This window comes from Ursus americanus, chromosome 1 (assembly GCF_024610735.1).
Source record: "Ursus americanus isolate L20-20 chromosome 1, mUrsAme1.1.p, whole genome shotgun sequence".
Classification (NCBI taxonomy): domain Eukaryota; kingdom Metazoa; phylum Chordata; class Mammalia; order Carnivora; family Ursidae; genus Ursus; species Ursus americanus.
In genome coordinates this window covers 70,661,732-70,689,659 of record NC_142127.1, presented here as the reverse complement: position 1 = coordinate 70,689,659, position 27,928 = coordinate 70,661,732, and the positions used below count along the sequence as shown (strand labels likewise).

Sequence of the window (27,928 nt, the reverse complement as noted above, 5' to 3'; positions counted from 1 at the left end):
TTTATTTAGCTAGTCTCTTACTTATGAAATTTTGGTTGCTTCCAGTCTTTTGATATTAACAAACTTTAATAAGTAATCTTGTAAACATGTCATATGTATAAGCTGGTATATCTGTAGGAGAAAAGTCCTAGAAGTATAACTGTGGGGTGAAATGATAGATACTAAATTGTCCTCCACAAGAAGTTGTAACATTTTACATTTCCAACAGCAACAAAAAAACAGTATCTTTTCCCCACATCTTCAACATTATTATACTTCCTTAAAAATTTTCACTTGTAACATCTGAAATACTTTAAGGATAGAAGAATATTACAAAGGATGCCAATTCACAGACTCTGAAAACCTACTGGATTTTGTTCTAGAAATAGACTCAAGGAAGAATAAATTTTTTTAATTTTACCAGTGTTTTTAAAATACATATGGAAAGGTCACTAGCAGAAATGTTTACAGAAAAGATCTAAATAGTAATCAGCTCTAGAAGACAAGCTATATAGTACTTTCTATTTTTAAGTATCAAGCAAAGATGGATACTCTAAAAAGTTTTCTTTGGAAAATATTTTCCAATGTTCAAGTTCTTGGGGCGTTTATTAATGTATTTCTATCTTAAAAGCAGGCTTTATCTAAACATTTTACCATGAATATTAAGATTAGATAGATGTTGGGGCGCCTGGGTGGCACAGCGGTTAAGCCTCTGCCTTCGGCTCAGGGCGTGATCCCGGCGTTCTGGGATCGAGCCCCATATCAGGCTCCTCCGCTATGAGCCTGCTTCTTCCTCTCCCACTCCCCCTGCTTGTGTTCCCTCTCTCACTGGCTGTCTCTATCCTGTCGAATAAATAAATAAAATCTTAAAAAAAAAAAAAAAAAGATTAGATAGATGTTTTGAATTTTTTAAAAATCAAAATCAGTAAAAAATCTCACTGGTTATTGTCTAAAAATCAGTTACGTGCTAGCCAAAATGATGGTTTCAATCTACATTGTCAGTTTTTCTTATTTGTGAAGACCCTAACTTCCTTGTTGTTACTCATACCTCCAAATGTTATCTTTCTGGATTGTTACTACTTTTCTTCGTTGTTGTATAAATCTGAAATTTCCTTATGATTTAATTTGTGGTCTTCACTTACCGAATCCCGTTTTAGAAAATTTGGTGACTCATTTATTAATGGTCTTGAAGCAAGAATGTCTATTTTACCTTCCAGTCTTCCCTCCATGGTTTTAATAGCATTCAAAAGAGTCTTTAGAGAGATTCTAGAGTCTCCAATCTCCTGAGAAGCTCTCATAGAAGTCAGAGTAGGTGCAAAGGTCACACGGCGTGCAGAATTGGGAATAACACTGGGCAAACCAACTGACGAAGTTCTTTCCCTTACGTTGTTTACATGGGGCCTATAGCTTTCAAGCAATTTTGAAGACACAGGCCTCTCTGGAGATTTCCTTCTTCTTGGAGGCATCACCAATTAAAAACAGTAAAATAACAAACCTAGAGTTATTTTTCAATGAATGTTTCTTTTATGAGGAACAACACAATATTCTATATGAAGCTCTGATGGAAAATATACTTGAAAATGTGTTCCTTTGCTTTCAGAATGAAGAAATCACACTGTAAAGTTGTCCTAGTGAAGAAACAAACCTTCCTTAAATCAAATTCTCAGTAGGAGAGTGTATCTAATGAGGCCCCCTTTTCCAGTTTAGTCAGATGGTTAGAACCCTAACAGTATTCTATTTGAAGACACATTCTAGCTCCTTGGTTACCAGTGGTATACAAAAATATTAGATACAGAAGTTAGACATACCTATACTGAGTATTTAAGATTTTGTAAAAAAATTTCTTACATGGTAAATCTGTAAATCATTGAAATGAATCACTTTCTCTTGGTAACACATTCCTGGATTATTTTTCTTCACTAAATGTTTTATTATCTTGTTTGTCTAACTTTCTCCATTCATTTGTTAAAATGTTATGTGACCTACAAAATTTGGTTTTCAGCCTCAGTAGCCACCATGGTGACAAGTAAGCACTTATAACTCTTTCAAGTGAGCTGTCTGTGGCAGGTGTATCTTGTTGGCACTGAGTTCTGAGTTTGCCAATAATTATAAAACCACTTCCTCTATGACAGTGTTTCTCGATGCTTTCATTAAAACGAGGCTCCTGTGAATGCTCACTCATAACACTATTTTGCTTCTGAAAGACATAACTTTTAATGCTGTAATAAAGTTTATGAGTACGTTCCTAAGCCTCCAATTAGAGCATAAATAAGCTGAATGTCCCAATCCTGCTTCAGGCATCTCTTTTTCTCTACAGTTCAGCAAAACCTTGTACATTGGGGTTGTTTAAAAAATGTGAATTGAGTCAAGCAAGAGAATATTCATCTTTCTGGGACTGTATGGTAAGGGGGAGAAAGGCATCAATTTCTTAAAACCTAATTAAAACAATATAACAGCAATCTGTTTTGTAGCTATTAATCACACCTGAGCATATTTGCTCTCTAGGGCCTTGTTCAACTTGCGTAGATGGTCATTCTGCGAACTGGTTTCAGTAAAAGACTGTAGTTGTTCTTCCAGCTGTTTAACTTTTATCTAGGGTAAAACAGAATAATAAAATAAGGCTTATTAATTTTATGTGTATATATGTATTACATGTTTACATATACATATATGTATAATACATATACACATACTCTAAAAGGATATATATATTATATATACATACATATATATACCCACACACTGTAAAAGGGAAAAAAGTCATGAGTTTGGAAAAATCACAGAGAATCTTTGAAAGTTATAAAAGCAATCCTGAATTCTTCTAATCATGCAAAGAATGCTATTTCAACTAACATAGCTATTTCAATAGCTTCAAGTAGGCTATAGCCATTTACATGTACTGAGATAACTCATTTGGTTTCTATTGCTTATGGAAACCCCGAATTAACATGACTCATGAATGTAACAGTGAGACTTTGTGGGTAATAATTTCAATTGAAAAAGAACTGTGATATCTAACATTCAAAAAACATTTTGAATATGGGTAATTAGAATTGTCAATATGCAAGATGACACAGAGTCTTGTTTTATCGACAGAATTATAAAAGTTGAGTAAATGAAGTTCTTATATGATCAATATATTTTAACACTAAAGGAGAAAGATGACATATCTTTCTCTTTAAATAAAATGATAATTTGGGGGGATGAAATCATTAATATTTACTCACTAATCTCCAAATTGTGTTTTTCTGTATTCTCTTCCTATCATACCCTTTCATACAAATCAACAATTAACATTACTGAGCCTATCCCTGAATCAAAAAATTTCATCCAAAACTCTTTTATTTAAATCAATTTTTTCCTCTCTCTGGGTCTTGTTTCCTACCTGAAGAGGGTAAATGCTTCTTGGCTATAGTTACTGGACACTTTCAGGAACTGTTAAAATGTGATTGCTAATATTGGGTTTTTGTCAAAGACTGCATAAAAACACATTTTGTCTCAGGAAGAAATCTCTCTTGTTTCATTAAGCAGGATCCTTCTTTTATCTTTGCCTGTTTCTGTTGCTCTTTTCCACAGGGTACCTTATACAATATGTGCTGTGGCTCCCTAAAGCCATCAGTAAAAATTAATCATGGTTTTCACTTAAGGTTTCAGAATTAAAATACCACCTCTAAAGGGAGGTATTGATACAACCATTTTTCTCATTTTATATATAAGCAAACTTCTGTTAGCCTATAGAATCTAATGGAAAATGGGCTGATTAATTTTGAAAACTTTTAGATTTGCTCCTCTTCAAGCAAAACAGAATATATCCTTCTTCCACAATATTTCTCAGATAATTTGCCTTTACTCAACCTCTAGGTACACAGTAAAATGCCCTGAAACTTTTCAGATGGCATATTCTCATCTATAAGTACTTTAATTTTTGCATTGTCTTATTTGGCATGATTTCAAATTCAAGACATTCATATGGGAAAGAACATAGAAGCAAATACATTATGCTGCTCTGCAGAGATCTGGTTTTTCTGTGTCATTAAAATCCAAGCAGCTTCCATAACTAGCTTATCAGCCAGTCTCAGGAACAGAGTCCTGAGTTTATCATTCTTAATCCTTTTTAACAATTTTACTATAAATATATCCCTTAATAGTATATAGTATTATTTTATGAGATTGATCCATGTTAACACATGTAACTCTATACTTTTATAGAGACTGCTTTCAAAACTGGTATAACTACTTTCAGGAGAAATTTAATAAACTTAATAAAATTCATGATCTGTAATCCTATAATCCAGGAATTCTCCTGAGAATTATACTTAGCCTAGAGAATTTTTTTACATATGAGTACAAGGAGACATGTACAATAATTCATCACACTGGTGGTATATGAAACTGGAAACTGCCTAAATAGCCATCAATAGAAGAAAGGATATATCTATTTTGGCATATTTATAAAATGCAATAGTACATTACATTGACAATAAAATTCAGACCATGTTTGAATCTGGGGCAGCAGTTTCTGACACAGTCTACATTAGTACCTAAAACCCAGTATTTATACCAATCATTAAGTCAATTTTAAAATATAATCTTTTATCAAATGATTCATAGGTAATATTTTAATCAATTATTCAATTTAGAGAAAACACAGACTATTTTGATCATGTTTAGTATGCAGCTCTTCCTGCAAATTATCTTGCAAGAGTATTATGGTGTAAGAGCACTTTCCCTTGGCTGATGAAGTCAGTCCCTTTGTAATGTGCCAACCCAAGGTATGACACAGAAACACCAATGTGTCAATAGTTTTAAATATTTCAGCTTTCAAAGACTATCAAAAACCTTAAGCCCTTGTTGTAGGAATATGAGCAGAAAAAAATTTTATTTTCCTTAAGATTCTGAGGATAACCTCTAAGTGTGTAATTGAGGTCTAAAAAGTTAAATAGTAATCTCTACACCTAGCTTGTATTGTTCACTAGCTTTCCTAGTGAAGAGATGAGATGAGATGTATGCTTTCCCCTCCTCATTTTATAGGTGAAAAGATGAAACTCAAACAAAAACAATCAGAAAACAATTAACAAAATGCCAAAAAGTACCTATCAAGAATTACTTTAAATGTAAATGGACTAAGTGTTCCAATCAAACAACACAGGATGCAACAAAAGCACTTCTAAGAGGGAAGTGTACAGCAAGGCAAAAGAAAAATCTCATATAAACAACCTCACCTTACACCTAGAGGAGCTAGAAAAAGAAAAAGCCCAAAGCTAGCAGAAGGAATAATAAAGATCAGAGCAGAAATAAACAAAATAGAGACTGAAAGAATAATAGAAAAGATCAATGAAATCAAGAGCTGGTTGAAAAGATAAAACTAATAGACCTTTAGCCAAACACATCAATAAAAAGAAGACTCAAATAAATAAAATCAGAAGTGAAAGAGGTGAAATAACCACCATATCACAAAAATATGAAGGATTGTAAGAGAATATTATGAAAAGTTATATGCCAACAAACCAGACACCTAGAAAACATGGATAAATTCCTAGAAACATACAATCTCTCCAAACCGTATCAGGGAAAGAAAATTTGAACAGACTGATTACTAGTAATGAAATTGAATCAGTAATAAAAAAAACTACCAAAAAACAAAAGTCAAGGATCAGATGACTTCATAGGTGACTTCTACCAAACAGTTAAAGGAACAGGTTCTGGGATGCCTGGGTGGCTCCATCAGTTAAGCATCTGCCTTTGGCTCAGATCATGATTCTGGAGTCCTGCGATGGAGCCCTACATCGGGCTCCCTACTCAGCAGGGAGCCTGGTTCTCCCTCTGCCCCCTGCTCTTGCTCTCTATCTCAAATAAATAAATAAATAAATAAAATCTTTTAAAAAAATAAACAGGTACTGCTGATACTACCGTGGTTTACTGCCTATATTAAAAAATTTTTTAATTACAGTTGACATACAATATTATATAATTTTCCCTGTCACTTATTTCATAACTGGTATTTGTACCTCTTAATCCCCTTCACCTATTTCACCTCCCCCAACCCGACAACCACCAGTTAGTTCTCTGTATTTATGAATCTGTTTCTGGTTTTTTGTTCATTTGTTTTATCTTTTGGAAGTTTTTCTTCCTCTTGTACATTTTGGAATATTTGGAAAGAATAGCCATAAAAAAGAATGAAATCTTGCCATTTGCAATGACATAGATGGACTTAAAGGGTATTATGCTAAGTGAAATAAGTCAGAGGAAAACAAATAACATATAATTTCACTTCTATGTGAAATCTAAAAGGCAAAACAAATGAACAAAAAACCAGAAACGGATTCATAAATACATGGTTGTCAGAGGTGGGGGGAAAGGGTGGGTGAATTAAGTGAAGGGGATTAAGAAGTACAAACTTCCAGTTATGAAATAAATAAGTGACAGGGATGAAAAGTACAGCATTGGGAATATTGTCAAAAATGGTATAATAACTTTGTATGGTGACAGATGGTAATTACACTTATGGTAAGCATTTTGTAATGTATATAATTACTGATTCACTATGTTGTACGTCTATGTATGTCAACTATGCTTCAATTAAAAATTTAAAAAATGTAGGCAGTAAACCACAGTATTAGCAGAACCTTTTACTTTGTCTCCAAGAGACAACACAGATATTTTTGTATCATATAACAGTTACTGCAAATATCCTGAAAAGCTGTTTGTGCTTATCGCTAGTTCGAAATTACAGAGTTTATAAGAACACCATTAGATCTTGTTATTGAATGCACTAAAAAAATAAAACTATTAAAGTATCACATTTTTGAACATTTTGATAAACAGATTTTAAAAGAACTGATTTTGTTTTAGAGTGCACAAGCGGGATGTGGGGTAGAGAGGGAGAGGGAAGAGAGAATTTTTTAAAAAAAGATTTTATATATTTATTTGACAGACAGCAAGAGCCCAAACAGAGGAATTGGCAGAGGGAAGGGGAGAAGTCAGCTTCCTACTGAGCAGGGAGCCTGACCTGGGGCTTGATCCCAGGACCCTGGGATCATGACCTGAGCTGATGCTTAACCAACTGAGCCACCCAGGTGCCCCTAGAAAGAGAATCTTAAGCAAGCTCCACGCCCAGCATGGAGCCCAACATGGGGCTCCATTCGCCACCCTGAGGGTCATGACCTAAGCCGAAATCAAGAGTCCAAAGCTGAACCAACTGGGCCACCCACATGCCCTAGGAATTGAATTTTTTAAAAAGGGATGAAATTCAAGAAAATTAAGACTTGTCCAAGGTTATACAAATATAAATGATTATATCTAAATGTATCACTGACTCCAGAAAATATTAATAAGAGCGCACAAATAGTGGCCAAATAGGCTTATTTTTTAGTGGACTACATATTGTTTCCACAAACATGGTTTACCAACTGCGTTTCACATATGTGGGCTGATCTTGTGTGCTAACCCTATAACAAGCTCCTGGAGCAGATGAGATGAGATTAACACTGACATGTTTTACATGTCTGTAGTGAGATTTCTTAATCAAATCAGCTCTATGGTTTCCAAGCCTAACTGGACTTCATTTCATACCATTTAATCCAGTGGTCCTCAAGTTATGATCGCATATTGGAATCACTCGGGAGCATAAAAAGCACTGAAGCCTAGACCTGAGATTCTGATCTAATTGCTTTGGGGAGCAAGCCTTGTCATGGGGATTTTTCCCCTTGTATTTTATAGATAAACAGAAAAATTGACAGAATTTTACTGTGAATGTGAATACCCTCACCCTCCAAACTTTACCATTAATTTTTTTATGCTTGCTTATCACATACCAATTCATCTATCAGTTTCCTCTATTGATCCACTAAACTATTTTTTTTTTCTGATTCATTTCAAAGTAAATGGAAGACATCATACACTTCCCAGCATAAGGTCTTTTAAAAATTCCTCAAATTGGAATGTGTAGCTAAGGCTATGAACCACTTATTCAGACTTCAGCATTTCCACTGGAGTTGGTTATCAGGGGCAAGATTCCTGCTCTGTAAGTGCTATAGGGATAAAGCCCACAGGAAGCAAGATAGTATCATCCCATTTACTCAAGTCTATTGCCTTTGAGTCCCAATTTCCAGGGTTATTTCTTTTTAAGAATATTATAAAATTTCAGCAAAAAAGAGAACAGGGCTCTCCACGTTCTCAGTGAATGACCATGCAAAAAACAATTACAATACAACTTCAAATAGTCACAGAATGGGCTTTGGTTTCATCATTTTAACTTACAGTATTACAATATAGATACGTGAATAGAAGTCACCCGGATTTTCTTTGATAAGGGAACAAACTTAGGTGGGTTCAAAAACTTTGGTTCAAAGTTATAGAATTTCTCAAAACCCAGCAATATTTAGCTTGACAACTGTGATTAAAAAATTAGACAACACAAATCAGAAAATAAAATCTCATACCTGGAGTTTTCCCTTTTCATAGGCCAGTTTATTTTTACTCTCAGTAATTTTTCCCAAGGCCTTTTCCACTTGCTGCTGGGCAAGCTGACAAAGCAAACACAGGTATCAGTACCGAGGCATAGAATGAATAACCACTTTCTGAACAAGTGTTTATACTCTATCATTTCTACACTGATGAAACCAGGATTCATATTTATTTGCCTCTGCTGCCTCTTAGTTTTTCCCTGGAGCGACTAGTCCTTCTATACAACCTACCCCCAAATTATGCACATTCAATATAAAAATTTATATACAGTATGAAGCATCAGTGGGTTAACGATTAAGGCCATCTGAGTATTTGTCCTATACAACCAGTATTTATTTCATACATAATTATACATATTCATACATTGTTTCTCAAAGTTCCTTTCTTTTTCTTTTCTCTTTCTTTCTTTCTTTCTTTCTTTCTTTCTTTCTTTCTTTCTTTCTTTCTTTCTTTCTTTCTTTCTGTCTTTCGAGAGAGAGAGCGCTAGAGAGTGCAAGGGGGGAATAGGCAGAGGGAGAGGGAGAGAAAGAATCTTAAGTAGGCTCTGTGCTGACCCCAACATGGGGCTTGATCTCAGGATCCTGAGATCATGACCTAAGCCGAAATCAAGAGTTGGACGCTTAACTGACTGAGCCATTCAGGCGCCCAGTTAAAGTTTCACTTTTAATCACTATGTGTGGTTTCCACTAAGGCAAAGGAAAATATTTTTTAAAAGCATTCAGATGAATCAAGTATTGGTTTCAAAATAACCTAAAAGAAATATAGACTCTTATCAATAAATAGGAGGCTAATAACAATATATTATCATAAAATTAATCATCAACTAATTTTCTGTCAGTGGAAATCCCCCTTTCCCACAATACTTTTATAATTTGGAAACTGAGGTAAAAACATTCCATGAACACAACATTTGGGATTATGTTTTCACCAAGCCTTCAGCAAAAATAAATGAGAAGGGTGGACAATGAGGTTATAAAAACAAAGCTATACGATAACCATAAAAGCTTAGTTATTTAAAGTACAGATCCAGTGTATAAAACACCAAGAGCTAGATTTCACCTAAAATATGCTGGCTGTAACGGAGATAACTGCTTGCCTTTTCAGAATATGAAAATGTGGTTTTTTTTTGCAGTAACTTAGATGATCTGGGTCTCTTATAAAAAGTTGTCCAGGGCGATAGGAAGATGGCAGAGAAGTAGGGAACCCCTTTTTCAGCCGGTCCCGAGTCGAGCTGGATAGGTACCAGGCCATCCTGAACATCCACGGAATCAGCCTGAGATGCAGGAAGATACATCTGGATCTATACAAATGAACATCTCCAGCGCTGAGTATTGAGGTACGAAGCAGGGAGCCGCGGGGAGCCGTGAAACCGCGCACAGATATCGGAAGATAAACGGAAGGGGAAGGGAGCCTCCGCGTTTGGGTGCCGGGAAGCGGTAGCCACCTGCACGGGGGAGCAGGTGGACTCTCGGGCAGGACCCGTGAGACAGCAGACTGAGACCGTGAGCCGGAGGACGTGCGACCAGACGGAAACGGAGCTCCGGTGCGCTCACTGGAACCAGATTGAGACCAGGAGCTTCGAAGGGCGCGGGGGTGGCTGGCAGCTGGCGGTGTTAGAAACACAAAGGACAGAGACGCACCGGCCCTGGAAGTGAGGGCTGGGATGCTGGGTGTGGGGCGCACATCCCGGGACACTGCAGGGCTGAGCAGCACCAACAGTAACAGAGTTAAAGTGGCCAGAACATCAGTGGAGAACGGTCTGCAATCCTTCTGTTCAGAGACAGAGGCTGAGATTCGGCCGCTGCTGGTCTGACTCTCAGAAGACGCACAGCAAACCGCCAGGGAAAGCCGCCAGAGAACAAAAGCCTGGAAATACCGGCTCACAGTGTGCCCATCCCCATCCCCCCTCGCAGGGGACACGGAGACTCTAGCCAAACAGGGTTGCCTGAGTATCGGCACGGCAGGCCCCTCCCCCAGAAGGCAGGCTAAAAAATCAAGAAGCCCACATCCCTAAGACCCCTATAAAACAAGGGCACACGGCCTGGGTCCCGGCCAAAAATTTGGGCTCTGGACAACCCCGCAACCTCTCCTCATCAGAATGACGAGGAGAAGTCACCCCCAGCAAAGAAAAGACAATGAGTCTGTGGCCTCTGCCACAGAACTAATGGATATGGATATAACCAAATTATCAGAAATGGAATTCAGAGTAACAATGGTCAAGATGATGTGTAGACTTAAAAAAAGTATTAATGAAAATGTTAATGAGAATATAGAATCTCTAAGGGCGGAAATGAGAGCGAATCTGGCAGAAATTAAAAATTCTATGAGCCAAATGCAGGCAAAACTAGAGGCTCTGACGGCCACAGTCACTGAGGCAGAAGAACCTATTAGCGAATTGGAGAATAAGTTAGTAGAAGAAAAAGCGAAAATAGAATCTGGACTTAAAAAAACCCACGCCGACGAATGTAGGTTACAGGAGATTACTGACTCAATGAAACGATCCAATGTCAGAATCATCAGCATCCACGAGGGGGTGGAGAAAAACAGAGGTCTAGAAGAGATATTTGAACAAATCGTAGCTGAAAACTTCCCTAAACTAGCAAGGGAAACAAACATTCGTGTCCAAGAGGCAGAGAGGACCCCTCCCAAGCTCAACCACGACAAACCCACGCCACGTCACGTCATAGTGCATTTCGCAAATATTAGATCCAAGGATACAGTACCAAAAGCAGCCAGGGCAAAGAAATCTCTCACGTACCAAGGCAAAGGTATCAGAATTACGTCAGACCTGTCTACACAGACCTGGAATGAGAGAAAGGGTTGGGGGGGGGGCATTTTTAAAGCTCTTTCAGAGAAGAACATGCAGCCAAGGATCCTTTATCCAGCAAGGCTGTCATTCAGAATTGATGGAGAAATAAAGACCTTCCAGAATCGCCAGTCATTGACCAATTTCGTAACCACGAAACCAGCCCTACAGGAGATATTAAGGGGGGTTCTGTAAAGGTAAAAAGGCCCCAAGAGTGATACAGAACAGAAAGTCACAATCTATAGAAACAAAGACTTTACTGGCAACATGGCATCATTAAAATCATATCTCTCAATACTCAGTCTCAATGTAAATGGCCTGAATGCTCCCATAAAACACCACAGGGTTGCAGATTGGATAAAAAGAAAGGACCCATCCATTTGCTGTCTACAAGAGATTCATTTTGAACCCAAAGATACATTCAGACTGAAAGTAAAGGGATGGAATACCATCTTTCACGCAAATCGACCTCAAAAGAAAGCTGGGGTAGCAATTCTTATATCAGATAGATTGGATTTTAAACTAAAGACTATAGTTAGAGACACAGAAGGGTACTATATTATTCTTAAAGGATGTATCCAACAAGTGGAGATGACAATTATAAATATATATGCCCCCAACAGGGGAGCAGCAAGATACACAAGCCAACTTTTAACCAGAATAAAGAGACATATAGATAAAAATACATTAATAGTAGGGGACCTCAACACTCCACTATCAGAAATAGACAGAACACCCTGGCAAAAACTCAGTAAAGGAACAAAGGCTTTGAATGCCATACTCGACGAGTTGGACCTCATAGATACATATAGAACACTACACCCCAGAACCAAAGAATACTCATTCTATTCTATTGCCCATGGAACATTCTCAAGAATAGGCCATGTTCTGGGACACAAAACAGGTCTCAACCAATACCAAAAGACTGAAATTATTCCCTGCATATTCTCAGACCACAACGCTCTGAAATTGGAACTCAACCACAAGGAAAAATTTGGAAGAAACTCAAACACTTGGAGACTAAGAACCATCCTGCTCAGGAATGATTCGATAAACCAGGAAATCAAAAATCAATTTAAACAATTTATGGAGACCAACGATAATGAAAACACAACGGTCCAAAACCTTTGGGATACTGCAAAGGCAGTCCTAAGGGGGAAATACATAGCCATCCAAGCCTCACTCAAAAGAATAGAAAAATCTAAAATGCAGTTTTTATATTCTCACCTCAAGAAGCTGGAACAGCAACAGAGGGACAGGCCTAATCCACGCACGAGGAAGCAGTTGACCAAGATTAGAGCAGAGATCAACGAATTAGAAACCAGGAGTACAGTAGAGCAGATCAACAGAACTAGAAGCTGGTTCTTTGAGAGAATTAATAAAATTGACAGACCTCTCGCAGGACTTATCCAAAAGAATAAAGAACCCAAATTAATAAAATTATGAATGAAAAAGGAGAGGTCACAACCAACACCAATGAAATTGGAAGGATTATTAGAAACTTTTATCAACAGCTTTATGCCAATAAATTAAGCAATCTGGAAGAGATGGAGGCCTTCCTGGAAACCCATAAACTACCAAGACTGAAACAGGAAGAAATTGATTTTTTAAACAGGCCAATTAATTATGAAGAGATTGAGTCAGTGATAAACAACCTTCCAAAAAATAAAACTCCAGACCCAGACGGTTTTCCTGGGGAATTCTACCAAACATTCAAAGAAGAAATAATACCTATTCTCCTAAAGCTATTTCAAAAAATAGAAACAGAAGGAAAGCTACCAAACTCATTCTATGAGGCCAATATTACCTTGATCCCCAAACCAGGCAAAGACCCCAACAAAAAGGAGAATTATAGACCGATTTCCCTAATGAATATGGACGCCAAAATCCTCAACAAGATCCTGGCTAATAGAATCCAACTGTACATTAAAAGGATTATCCATCATGACCAAGTGGGATTCATCCCTGGGATGCAGGGAGGGTACAACATTCGCAAATCTATCAGTGTCTTAGATTTTATCCAAAAACAAAAATTCAGAAATCATATGATTCTCTCAATAGATGCAGAAAAAGCATTGGACAAAATACAGCATCCTTTCCTGATTAAAACCGTTCAGAGTGTAGGAATAGATGGTATATTTCTCAAGATCATAAAAGCCATCTATGAAAAACCTGCAGCAAATATTATTCTCAATGGAGAAAAGCTGGAAGGCTTTCCCTTAAGATCAGGAACACGACAAGGATGCCCACTCTCACCACTATTATTCAACATAGTACTAGAAGTCCTTGCAACAGCAATCAGACAACAAAAGGGATCAAAGGTATCCAAATCGGCAAAGAAGAAGTCAAACTGTCTCTCTTCGCAGATGACATGATACTCTATATGGAAAACCCAAAAGACTCCACCCCCAAACTACTAGAACTTATAGAGCAGTTCTGTAATGTGGTGGGATACAAAATCAATGCTCAGAAATCAGTTGCATTTCTATACACGAATAATGAGACTGAAGAAAGAGAAATTACGGAATCCATCCCATTTACAATAACACCAAAAACCATATGTTACCTTGGAATTAACTTAACCGTAGACGTAAAGGATCTATATTCTAGAAACTATAAATCACTCTTGAAAGACATTGAAGAAGACACAAAAAGATGGAAAAATATTCCATGCTCATGGATCGGAAGAATTAACATAGTTAAAATGTCCATGCTACCCAGAGCAATCTACACTTTCAATGCTATCCCGATCAAAATACCGATAACATTTTTCAAGGAACTGGAACAAATAGTCCTTAAATTTTTATGGAACCAGAAAAGGCCCCGAATCGCCAAGGAAATGTTGAAAAGGAAAAACAAAGCTGGGGGCATCACAATGCCGGATTTCGAGCTGTACTACAAAGCTGTGATCACAAAGACAGCATGGTACTGGCACAAAAACAGACACATAGACCAATGGAACAGAATAGAGAACCTAGAAATGGACCCTTGGCTCTTTGGGCAACTAATCTTTGATAAAGTAGGAAAAAACATCCAGTGGAAAAAAGACAGTCTCTTCAATAAATGGTGCTGGGGAAATTGGACAGCTACATGCAAAAGAATGAAACTTGACCACTCTCTCACACCATACACAAAAATAAACTCCAAATGGATGAAAGACCTCGATGTGAGACAGGAATCCATCAAATTCCTAGAGGAGAACATGGGCAACAACCTCTACGACATCGGCCAAAGCAACCTTTTTAATGAGACATCTGCAAAGGCAAGAGAAACAAAAGATAAAATGAACATGTGGGACTACATCAAGATAAAAAGCTTCTGCACAGCCAAGGAAACAGTCAAAAAAACTAAGAGGCAGCCCACGGAATGGGAGAATATATTTGCAAATGATACTACAGATAAAAGACTGGTATCCAAGATCTACAAAGAACTTCTCAAACTCAATACGCAAGAAACAAATAAACAAATCATAAAATGGGCAGAAGATATGAACAGACACTTTTCCAATGATGACATACAAATGGCTAACAGACACATGAAAAAATGTTCAAAATCATTAGCCATCAAGGAAATTCAAATCAAAACCACACTAAGATACCACCTTACGCCAGTTAGAATGGCAAAAATGGACAAGGCAGGAAACAGCAATTGTTGGAGAGGATGTGGAGAAAGGGGATCCCTCCCACATTGTTGGTGGGAATGCAGGTTGGTGTAGCCACTCTGGAAAACAGTGTGGAGGTCCCTTAAAAAGTTAAAAATTGAGCTACCCTATGACCCAGCAATTGCACTACTGGGTATCTACCCCAAAGATACAGACGTAGTGAAGAGAAGGGCCATATGCACCCCAATGTTCATAGCAGCATTGTCCACAATAGCTAAATCGTGGAAGGAACCGAGATGCCCTTGAACAGATGACTGGATTAAGAAGCTGTGGTCCATATATACAATGGAATACTACTCAGCTATCAGAAAGAACAATTTCTCAACATTTGCTGCAACATGGATGGCACTGGAGGAGATAATGCTAAGTGAAATAAGTCAAGCAGAGAAAGACAATTATCATATGATTTCTCTCATCTATGGAACATAAGAACTAGAATGATCAGTAGGGGAAGAAAGGGATAAAGAAAGGGGGGGGTAATCAGAAGGGGGAATGAAGCATGAGAGACTATGGACTCTGGGAAACAAACTGAGGGCTTCAGAGGGGAGGGGGGTGGGGGAATGGGATAGACTGGTGATGGGTAGTAAGGAGGGCACATATTGCATGGTGCACTGGGTGTTATACGCAACTAATGAATCATCGAACTTTGCATCAGAAACCAGGGATGTACTGTATGGCGACTAATATAGTATAATAAAAAAAAACATTAAAAAGTTGTCCAGGAATTTTTTTTAAATAACGGCACTTTTTACCTCAATAAAACTCCCTCTTTTAAACAAAGGCATAAAGAAATTCTATTTATTTTTTAAATATACTTTAAAAATAATTTCCTCTTTTTTGGTCACCTAAGGGAATGCTAATGCAGTGTAAGTATAAACTGTCTAAGCAAAATCAAAATGTGATTAATATTTGACACAAGGTCACTTAAATTCACAACAAACAGAAAAGAAATTGTTCTAGTTGCTAAAGGAAAGCAGATATTAAGGCAGTAATTTAAATTATTGTTTCCAGATTATTTAAATAGTCCCTGTATTTAAAAGAATCAATGGAAGACCAGAAATTAGAGAGCACTTGAATGAGTGAATATCTCGGATTCTGAGATGTGGAAGGCCAAACAGAGATTAACCTTTGCTTAAATAATCTTGTCAATATATTGTAAAGATTATTAATACGCAAAGCAAAATAGAAATTGGAGAATCATTTGAGAATTAGCATACCAAGAAAAATGCTAATGGTTGGAATATGCATTTTAACTGAATCAAAGGTATCACTCCTTGGAAAAAGCAAGAAGCAAACAGAATTATCTTAAGATATGAAAGATAGGTTAACAAAGATTCAACTGTATGCCAAAGAATGATTTCTAAAATCATTTTTATTTTTTTTAATATAAAATTTTTTTTTCTTTTTTAGAGAGAGAGCGAGCGAGCACAAGCAGGGGGAGCAGCAGGCAGAGGGAGAGGGAGAGGGAGAAGCAGGGTCCTTGATGAGCAGGCAGCCCGACACGGGACTCCATCCCAGGACCCCGGGATCATGACCTGAGCCGAAGGCAGCCGCTTAACCAACAGAGCCCCCCAGACCCCTAAAATCATTTTTAAAATTTAGGTGAACTGACCCCAGTCAGTGGGGAGTCTGCTTTTCCCTCTCCCCCTGCTCATGCTTGTTCTCTCTCTCTCAAATAAATAAATCAAATCTTAAAAAAAAAAAAAAAACTTAGGTAAGCTGTGAAAGTTAGCAGAAGCTGTTAGAATACATAAAACCAATAGATACTAACATCTTGGTAAAGCTATTTTATAAGCAGATTGTAAGCAGAGAATTTTTTTAAGATTTTATTTTTAGGTAATCTCTACACCCAACATGGGGCTCAAACTCACAACCCCAAGATCAAGAATTGGATGCTCTACTGACTGAGCCAGCCAGGCACTCCTGTAAGCAGGGTTTTCATTCAGAATATTTTAACAACTAGGGGCACCTGGGTGGCTCAGTTGGTTAAGCATCTGCCTTCGGCCCAGGGTCATGATCCTGGGGTCCTGGGATCGAGCTCCACATTGGGCTTCTCCCTCTCCTCCCCTCAGTTTTCTCACTATCTCTGTCTCTCTCTCTCTAATAAATAAAATCTTAAAAAAAAAATATTTAACAACTAGTTTGCATGGGCCACAGCAAATGGAACCAACTTTGACACCCGCCCAAGTGTACACTGACTGAATGTCATCCTAGTTTTAAGAAATACACATTTATTAAGATTTTATTTGTGAGAGAGAAAGAGTGAGAAGAAATACAGTTAATTCATTGTTTAATTTCAAATCATTAAAGTCCTAGTTGTGTAGGGAACCATATTTCTGTTTAGTGCTATCATTTGAAATCCAAAAGAGAAGTGAGGAGGATAGTTATTTAACTTGAACTCAAGAATACTAAACTTCCCCCATTTGCATCATTCCTCACTATGGTTCCCTGAATGACTGCCTGTGGCAAGAGACTTAAATTATATCATCATCATTATCATGAAAAAACAAAAATAAACCCAAAATCAGTGTGAAAAAGAAAAAAAGAGAATACTGTTTAAACATAGATAAAGTATGCTAGGCCCTGTGATGGGCACTTTACACACAGTATGACATTTAATCCTCATATCCTGGCAAGACAGAGATGACCCTCTTTATGTTCCACTGAATCAATCTTTCTTAAATACCTGTTATGTATTAGGTGCTATGTTAGGTAAGGGACTATAAAGATAAGTAACTACAGTTCTTGCATTAGAAGAGAGTGAAGGCAGATACAAAATTAATTCTAATCAATTTCTAATCAATGAAGTTATTATTTTGACATGTATATGTACAGCATGCTGTGGGAACCCCATGTTTTGGGGGGATCCTCTTAGTCCCAAAAGCCATAGACGTTAAGGCCTGCACAAGTCACATAGTAAATGGAGCAAGGCTTAAAACCCGGTCTGAGTTCAAATCTGTGGTGTGGCATATACAACACAGAGTCATAAGCATTATCTTCAAAAACCAATAAGAGGTTATACTAGGAGGTAGCTCTTATTGGTAATTTCAAGTGGTAATTCCCAAAGAACAAAAATACACTGCCAACATTGAATGATGATAGGTTTAATGATATTGCTGAGATTAAAAAAAAAAAAAAACCCAAATCCTGACACCTCAGCCTCATTTCTCAAGATTCATACAGCCAACTGGAGGGCTTCCAGGCAGGCGTGGTCAGAGAAAATTCTATGTGGAAACACAGAACTGCAAGATGGAATTGAGGTGTGGTTTATCACTGGGAGACCTTAAGAGATGCTATGAGCAGGAAGAATCAACACTGATCAAATCATTGGCAGAATCTGTCAAAATCACTACCTGGATGAGGCCACAAGCCTACTCACTGGCAGTGGGGCATGCAAGAATCAAGACTGAGATGTGGTTCTTCCAGAGGGACCAGACGCAGGCGGGTTGATAAGCCCAGCTGATACATGGCCAACAAGCAAGTAGAGGACATGGATAAATCTTTAATCTTGGGGGAGGGAGTATTGGTCTGCAATAGTACCAGGAATTAGAGCTAATGCACCTTGTTGCTGTAATAGCAACTTTAAGGCCTTTTTTCTGGGATACTTCAGATATTGAAAGTTCAATAAATGGTAATTATCTGCTACTTGCTTTACATGTATTAACATACTTAATCCTCAAACAACTTGCTAATTATGGTATTATTTTCCCCACTTTGACACATTAAGAAACTGAGGCTCAGAGAGGTCACAGCCAAAATTGAAACACAGGCAGTCTGGCTTTAGAGCTATGAAAATATAATGGATGTAGACTTACTAAGTTTTCATAGTTGAAGTAATGAGCAGCTTATAACAGAGGTTAAAAGAATTTAACTCACATTAAGACAGACTCACAAAGACAGCAGGGTACTGGCACAAAAACACACACACAGACCAACGGAACAGAATAGAGAACCCAGAAATGGACCTTCGGCTCTTTGGGCAACTAATCTTTGACAAAGCAGGAAAAAACATCCAGTGGAAAAAAGACAGTCTCTTCAATAAATGGTGCTGGGAAAACTGGACAGCTACATGCGAAAGAATGAAACTTGACCACTCTCTCACACCATACACAAAAATAAACTCCAAATGGATGAAAGACCTCGATGTGAGACAGGAATCCATCAAATTCCTAGAGGAGAACATAGGCAGCAACCTCTATGACATCGGCCACAGCAACCTTTTTCGTGACACATCTCCAAACGCAAGAGAAACAAAAGAAAAAATGAACGTGTGGGACTTCATCAAGATAAAAGCTTCTGCACAACCAAGGAAACAGTCAAAAAAACTAAGAGGCAGCCCACAGAATGGGAAAATATATTTGCAAATGATACTACAGATAAAAGACTAGTATCCAAGATCTACAAAGAACTTCTCAAACTCAATATGTAAGAAACAAATAAACAAATCATAAAATGGGCAGAAGATATGAACAGACACTTTTCCAATGATGACATACAAATGGCTAACAGACACATGAAAAAATGTTCAAAATCATTAGCCATCAGGGAAATTCAAATCCAAACCACACTGAGATACCACCTTATGCCAGTTAGAATGGCAAAAATTGACAAGGCAAGAAACAACAATTGTTGGAGAGGATGTGGAGAAAGGGGATCCCTCCTACATTGTTGGTGGGAATGCAAGTTGGTACAGCCACTCTGGAAAACAGTGTGGAGGTCCCTTAAAAAGTTAAAAATTGAGCTACCCTATGATCCAGCAATTGCACTACTGGGTATTTACCCCAAAGATACAGACACAGTGAAGAGAAGGGCCATATGCACCCCAATGTTCACAGCAGCTAAATCGTGTAAGGAGCCGAGATGCCCTTCAACAGATGACTGGATTAAGAAGATGTGGTCCATACGTACAATGGAATATTACTCAGCTATCAAAAAGAACGAGTTCTCAACATTTGCTGCAACATGGATGGCACTGGAGGAGATAATGCTAAGTGAAATAAGTCAAGCAGAGAAAGACAATTATCATATGGTTTCTCTCATCTATGGAACATAAGAACTAGGAAGATCGGTAGGAGAAGAAAGGGATAAAGAAAGGGGGGGGTAATCAGAAGGGGGAATGAAGCATGAGAGTCTATGGACTCTGAGAAACAAACTGAGGGCTTCAGAGGGGAGGGGGTGGGGGAATGGGATAGGCTGGTGATGGGTATTAAGGAGGGCACGTATTGCATGGTGCACTGGGTGTTATACACAACTAATGAATCATGGAACTTTACATCAAAAACCAGGGATGTACTGTATGGTGACTAACATAATAAAAAGATATTATTATAAAAAAAAAAGAGTCACATTGGGGCCTTCTATACAATTTTCACAGGTGACTTGCATGTTATAGAAACAATTTTTTTCCAAGTACTCAAAAGCACACAGGGAAACTTACTAGCTGCTTAACAGAATGATCATCTCTTTAAATACCCTTCACTGAGAGATGTTTCACGAACTCTACCATTTATTTGTTTTGCACTGACCTTGTCAAACAGCTTTTAGAAACTGTACTTAGTACTGATTGCCTAATGGAACTGTCAGACAAGGAAAAGAAAAATATAAGTTTCTTCCTCATAATTTATGGAAGAGGAAATATTTTAAAACATAAATATTTGTGTTTTTCAGTATTACACATCATCTGTGGAGGCAGATGTTTAATAGCTGCCTTAAATTCTTGTTTTCTTAAATCTTTTATTGTTTGAGTACTTGTAAGGCTCTCTGCTATATTTAGCCTGAGTTATTCAGAACTCAATAATAATTATTAAAACACAAACAGGGGCGCCTGGGTGGCGCAGTCGTTAAGCGTCTGCCTTCGGCTCAGGGCGTGATCCTGGCGTTCCGGGATCGAGTCCCACATCGGACTCCTCCGCTGGGAGCCTGCTTCTTCCTCTCCCACTCCCCCTGCTCTGTTCCCTCTCTCGCTGGCTGTCTCTCTGTCACATAAATAAATAAAATCTTTAAAAAAAAAAAAATAAATAAAAATAAAACACAAACAAATGAAGAAAACCCATCTTCTGACTTCTGATTTTTAAAAAACTCATCAGGCATTAATTCTTAGTTTAGACTGACCTTTTTATACCCACCCCATTGTAATCAGAAGTGACTTGCCGAAGTTCTAGGGAAGCCATTTGTTCTGCCAGGTGCTTATTCTTTTCCTCTAGAGTCTGCAGGTTGTGGGTTAATGCATTTATATCTACCTTTGAAACACAAAAGGAAAAAAGAAATCTATTTATGCTAGATCCAAAAATATTATCTTATTTTAAAAATGACATTTTTAACTGTAACTTAGAAGTTATTGTATGAACATGTCCTCCTGTCTCTAAGTGCAGGGATTTGCAGTCTGATAGCTCTGATCATTTTATAAACCTTTTTCTTTTCTTTTAAAATTTTTCAGCTTTTCTAGTTGTCTTCAGCAGGAGGGCTATGACAAATTAAATTATTCACATTTACTAGAAGTAGAAGACGACCTTCTGGTACTTGGTATTTACCTAAATATTAATTTAGGCTTATGAACACAGATGCAGAAAACCTTCACCAAATACTAGTAAAATGAACTCAGCAATATATAAAAAGGATAACAGGCCAGGACTAAGTTTATCCCAGTAATACAAAGCTTGTTGTACATTCAAAATTAGTATAATTCACTACATCAATAAAGAAAAAATGTATGACCATCTCAATAGATGCAGAAAAAGCATTTCATAAAACTCAACATTACTTCATGATAAAAACTCAGCAACCTGGAAATGAAAGGGAACCGTCTCTAAAAACCTACAACTAATATCAATCTTAATAGTAAAAGACTCGAATGTCTCCCCCCAACACTGGGGAAAAAAGCAAGGATTCTACTCTCACTATTCCTATTCATTATCATACAGGAGGCCATAGCTGATGCAATAAGGCAAGAAAAAAATACAATAGGCCTAAAGATTGGAAGTGGAGAAATAAAAATATCTCTACCAATAACAGATATGATAATCTACATAGGAAATCCCAAAAAATGTATACAAAAAAATATTAGAACAAGTGACATTAGTAAGGTTGAAGGATACAAGGATGCAACTCAATTGTATTTCTATATACTAGCAACAAACAATTGGAAATTGACATTTCTTAAAAGTATGCCATTTGTAATAGTATCGTTGTAATAGTATCAAAACCCATGAAATTCTTTGGTGCAAGTCTAAAAAAAATATGTCCAATATTTAATATGCTCAAAATTACAAAATACTGGTAAGAGAAATTAAAAACCTAAATAAAATAGAGAGATATATCATGTTCATGTATAAGATCAATTGCTAAAATGTCAATTTTCTCTAATCCCAATTAAAATTGTGTGGGCCTGGAGCAGGGTCCACTCTTCAGTGGGTTCTGGATGGTAGGGCTAGAAAAACACGCCGTAGAAGAAAGACTAAAGGGAGTTCTTCAGGCTGAAATAAAAGGGTATTAGACAATAACTGGAATTCACATAAAGAAAGAATATAGCTACTACAGTAAAGGTAGCAACATAGGTACATACATGTTTATGTTTGTAACTCTCTTTATTAATCCAAAACTCAAAAATATATAGTAAAAGAAAGAATAAGGGAATTAAAATAGTGCACTAGAAATATCTTCTTAACACAGAAGGTGGCAGTAATGCAGAAAGAGGAATAAAAAGCATATAAGACATAAAAAATAAAGAATAAAATGGCAGATGTAAATCCTACCTTATCAGTGATTATGTTAAATATAAATGGATTAAACACTCCACCAAAAAAAGCAGACAGGCAGAATGAATTTTTTCAAAGATCTAACTGTATGCTGTTTATAAGAGACACATTTTAGATTCAAAGACACAAAAGGGTTGAAAGTAAAAGAATGGAAAAAGATATATCATGTAAATAGTAACCTGAAAAGGGCTGGAGTGGCAGTACTAACATTAGAAAAAATAAACATTAAGACAAAAATGTATGAGATAAAGAAGACCTTTTATCATAATGGTTTATAAGAAATATGTTTGGTCATTCAGACGACCAAAATATATGTGTCTGATATATGTGGCCTTTATCCACAGTTTCTGAAAACATTTCAGAGTCATAAAGGTGAAATGGGTGTCTTGTTATTAATGAAAGTGACTTCTGGACCCCACCCAAGGGTAGGGGCTGATTGCCAGGAGAACCAACCATGTGATTAGAGGTTTGGAACTTTCAGACCTAGCCCTTAACCTCCAGGGAGGGAAGAGGGACTGAAAACTGAATCAGCCAATGGTCAATGACTTAGTCAATCATGACTATGCAATGAAGCCTCCATAAACCCCCCAAAGGACTGGGTTCCATGAGCTTCTGGATTGGTGAGCACATGGAAATTAGGGAGAGTGGTGCCCCTGGAGAGGGCATGGAAGCTCATTGCCCTTTCCTCATACTTCATTCTATGTATCTCTTCATCTGGCTGTTGATTTGTATCATTTATCATATCCTTTAATAAACTGGTAAATGTATTTCCCTAAGTACTGTGAACCACTTTAGCAAATTAAAAGAATCTAAGGAGGAGGTTGTTGGAACTTCCAATCTATAGCCAATAGGTCAGAAGCACAACAGCCTGGTGTAACAGCCTGGAGCATGCAACTGGTGTCTGAAGTAGGAGAGTTCAGGAGTGGGGGAAGTCTTGTAGGACTGAACTTGTAGGGCAGTCTTGTAGGACTGAATGCTATCTACGGGTAGTAGCGTAAGAATTGAGTAGAATTCTTGGACACTTTGCTGGTATCCAGAAACTGCTTGGTGTTGTGTGTGTGGGAACCCCCTGCCATGTTGGAATTGGGTCCAGGAACCTAAAAGAGACATTACATATTGAAAAAAGGGTTGGTCCATCAAGAAGATATAACATTTATAAATATATGTGCCTCTAACAATAATAGAGTCCCAGTACAAATAAAGCAAAAACAGAATTGAAGGGAGAGACAAATGATTCAACATAGTTGGAAACTTTAATATCCCACTTCCAGTAATGAATAGAACAATTAGACAGAAGATCAACGAGGAGACATAACTTGAACAATACTATAAAGAACTGGACATCTATAGAACACTCCTCCCAACAACAGCAGAATACCATTTTTCTCACGAGCACATGCAACATTCTCCAGAATGTACTGTATGTTAGGCCATAGAACAACTCTCAATACATCCAAAGGACTGGAGTTATACAAAGGATGTTCTCCAACCACAATGACATAAAATTGGAAATTAATGAAAGAAGGAAATTTGGGAAAGTCACATATATGGGAAAATTAAACAACAAACTTCTAAATAGCAAATGAGTCAAAAAGAAAATCACAAGGGAAGTTAAAGAATACTTTGAGTTGAAAGTGAAAATGAAAACATGACAAAATGTATGGTATGTAGCTAAAGCAGTGCTTAGAAGGAAATTTATAGCTGTAGACACACACCTATGTTAAAAAAGAATAAACCAACAACCTAAAAACTGCTCTCTTAAGAAACTAGAAAAAGAGCAAATTAAACCCAAGCAAGCATAAGGAAGAAAATAATGAGGATTAGGGCAGAAACAAAAGAAGGAAGCGAAAAACAACAGACACGATCACTAAAAATGAAAGTTGGTTCTCTGACAAGATGAACAAAATGGACAAACCTTTAGCTATATTAACAACAACAAAAAGGACACAAATTGCTAAAATTAGGAATGAAAGAGGGGACATTACACTGAACATAAAGAAATGAAGAAAAGGGGCTACTCTGAACAATCATATGCCAATTAATTAGAAAGCCTAGGTGAAATGGGAAAATTCCTAGAAAGACCCAAACTAAAGAAACTAAAAAATGTAGAAAATTTGAATAGATCTTTAATAAGAGATTGAATCAATAAAAAAAATTGAAAACAGAACAAAAAATTCTCCGCAAAGAAAAACCTAGAGCTGTGGTGAATTCTACAAACATTTAAAGATGAATTACCACTAACCCCTCAAAAACTCTTCCCAAAAATAGGTGAGGGAACGCTTAACAAATCATTTTAAGAAGCCAGTATTACTTTGATACCAAAACCAAGGACATCATAAGAAAACTATAAAACAATATCCCTTATTTATAACAATTTAAAAATCCTCAAAAGATATTAGCAAGCCAAATGAAACAACATATAAAAAGGATTATACTCATGAGCAAGTAAAATTTATCCCCAAAATGAAAGCTTGGTTTAACATTTGAAATCGAACAATGTAATATACCACAGTAATAAAGGACAAAATCTACAAGATTATCTCAATAGCATAGAAAATGCAATTGACAAAATTCAACATACTTTCATGATAGAAACTCTCCAAATTAGGAATAGAAGGGAATCTTCTCGTCCTGTTAAAGGGCATTAGAAAAAGCCCAGAGCTAATCCTGTACTTAATAGTGACAGACTGAAAGCTTTCCCCCTAAGATCAGGAACAAGACAAGGATGTCTCTCTGCTCTCAACATTTCTATTCAGCATTTTACTGGAGATTCTAGCCAAGGCAATTACACAAGAAAAAGAAAGAAAAGGCAGCAAAATGTGAAAGGAAGAAATAAAACTATCTCTATTTTTAGATGATACATTCTTATATAGAAAAAAAATATGATATTGATAATGATGATTGCAAAACTCCCCTAATTGATCTACAGATTCAAGGCAAACTCTATCAAAATTACAGCTGCCCTTTTTTGCAGAAATGGAAGAACTCTTAAATTCATATAGAAACATAAGTATCTAGAATTGTCAGAACAATCTTGGGGAAAAAAAGACAAAGTTGGAAGACTCATGCATCTTGATTTCAAAACTTACTACAAAGCTACAGTAATCAAGACTGTGTGGTTCTGTCATAGGAAAGACATATAGACCTGTGGAATAGAATTGAGAATCTAGAATAAACCCATACATCTATGGTTAATTGGGTTTTGACAAGGGAGCCAAGACTATTCAAAAGAAAGAATAGCCTTTCAAAAATTGGTGCTGGGACAACTGGATAACCACAGACAAAATAATGAAGTCGAACCTCTACCTCCACCCATATATAAAATTAACTCAAAATGGAACAAAGACCTCAATATGTAAAACTATAAAAATCTTAGAATAAAAAATTTAATTTTGTGACCCTGGATTAGGCAACAGCTTCTCAGATGTGACATCTAAAGAACAAGCAACCAAAAAAAAAAAAAAAAGCAAACTGAACGTAAGAAAAATCTAAAAATTTAAAACCAGAACCCATGGAATGGGAGAAAAATATCTCTAAATCACATATCTAATAAGGGTCTACTATCTAGAATATATAAAGAACTCTTACAACTGAACAATGAAAAGACAACCCAGTTTACAATGGGCTACTGATCTGAATAGACATTTCTCCAAAGAAGATATACAAATGGCCAATAAGCACATAAAAAGATGCATCTCATTAGGGAGATGCAAATCAAAACCACAAGGTACCACTTTTCACATCTACTAGGATGGCTATTATTAAAACACAAAAAAATAACAGTGTTGGTGAGGATGTGGAGAAACTTGAAACTATGTACATTGCTGGTGGGAAGGTGAAATGGTTCAACACTGTGGACAAGAGTCTGGTGGTTCCTCAGAAAGTTAAAAAAAAAATTACCATATGACCCAGCAATTCCACTCCTAGATATGTATCTCAAACAAATACATGTACAACACACATTTATAGAAGCACTAATCACAACAGCTGAAAGGTGCATCAAATAATACAAATGTCTATCAATAGATGAAAAGAACAAAACAAATTGTGATGTGTGTATATATATATACCACATACAAAGACATACACACCAACAGTGAATTATTACTCAGCTGTAAAAGGGAGTAAAAGGGAATGAAGTACTGCTATGTACAACAACATGGATGAACCTTCAAAAATGTTATGCTAAGAAGCCAGACACAAAAGATCACATATTTTATGATTGTATGAAATATCCCGAATAGGTAAATCTACACAGATGGAATGCGGATTAGTAGCTGTCAGAGGTTAGGGGAAGGAGGGAACAGGGAGTGATTTCTTAATGAGTACAAGGTTTCCTTTTGGGGTGATGAAAATGTTTTGTAACTACAAGAGTTGGTGGTTATACAACATTGTAAATATACAAAATGCCACTTAATTGTTCAAAGTGTTTGATTTTCTGTTATGTGTATTTCACCTTAATTGAAAAAACACAATGAGATACTTCATACCCACTTGGATGGGTATATTAATTTTTTAAAAAGCAGGCTTTAACAGATGTAGGTGAAGATGTGGAGATATTTGAACCTTCATATACTGCTGGTGGGATTGTAAAATGGTGCAGCTATTTTGTAAAAACACTTTGGTAATTTCTCAAAATGATAAAGAATTATCCTATGACCCAGTTTTACTCCTACAGAATTGAAAACATATCCTCACATACAAAAAAAAAATGTACACAAACGTTCACAGCATTATTCTTCACAGCCAAAATTGTGGGAACAACCTGAATGTCTATCAACTGACGAATGGCTAAATGAAGTGTGGTATAGTCACACAATATATTATTCAGCCATAAAAAGGAATGAGATACTGACATATATTACAGTATGGATAAACCTTGAAAACATTAACCTAGTAAAGAGGCCAGACACAAAAGGTCACATACTGTTTTATTCTATTTATATGAAATGTGGGAACAGACACATCTATGGAGACAGAAAGTAGAATAGTGGTTTGCAGGGGCTGGGGGCAGACCAGAGTGGGGAGTGACGGCTAATGCTTACCAGGTTTCTTCTTGGTGATAAAAAGGTTCTAGAATTAGATAGTGGTGACATTTGCACACATATGAATAAACTAAGAAACCTCTGAATTGTGTATTTTAAGGAGGTGAATTTATAGTATATTATTTATATCTCAATAATAAAAGGTACCAGATCAGACAATCCATCTGAAAATAAAATGAACCTTACATGATATATGAAAATTAACTAAAAATGGATC

The 27,928-nt window shown here is 36.8% G+C and overlaps 1 protein-coding gene across 2 annotated transcripts in view; it reads right to left on the bottom strand.

Annotated features, from left to right (window-relative positions):
- The window catches only part of CCDC150 (coiled-coil domain containing 150), an 81,202-nt gene that overhangs the window by 19,813 nt on the left and 33,461 nt on the right, over positions 1–27,928 (bottom strand). Inside the window, exons 14-16 of one of the 2 annotated variants that reach the window (XM_045806376.2) lie at positions 21,038–21,151; positions 8,421–8,504; positions 2,464–2,571 (exon numbers count right to left, since the gene is read on the bottom strand). In XM_045806376.2, the coding sequence (XP_045662332.2) occupies positions 2,464–2,571; positions 8,421–8,504; positions 21,038–21,151 (306 nt within the window). Of the gene's footprint in view, positions 1–1,121; positions 1,446–2,463; positions 2,572–8,420; positions 8,505–21,037; positions 21,152–27,928 lie in introns of those variants that run through there. The other variant, XM_087862274.1, reaches the window with a different exon arrangement.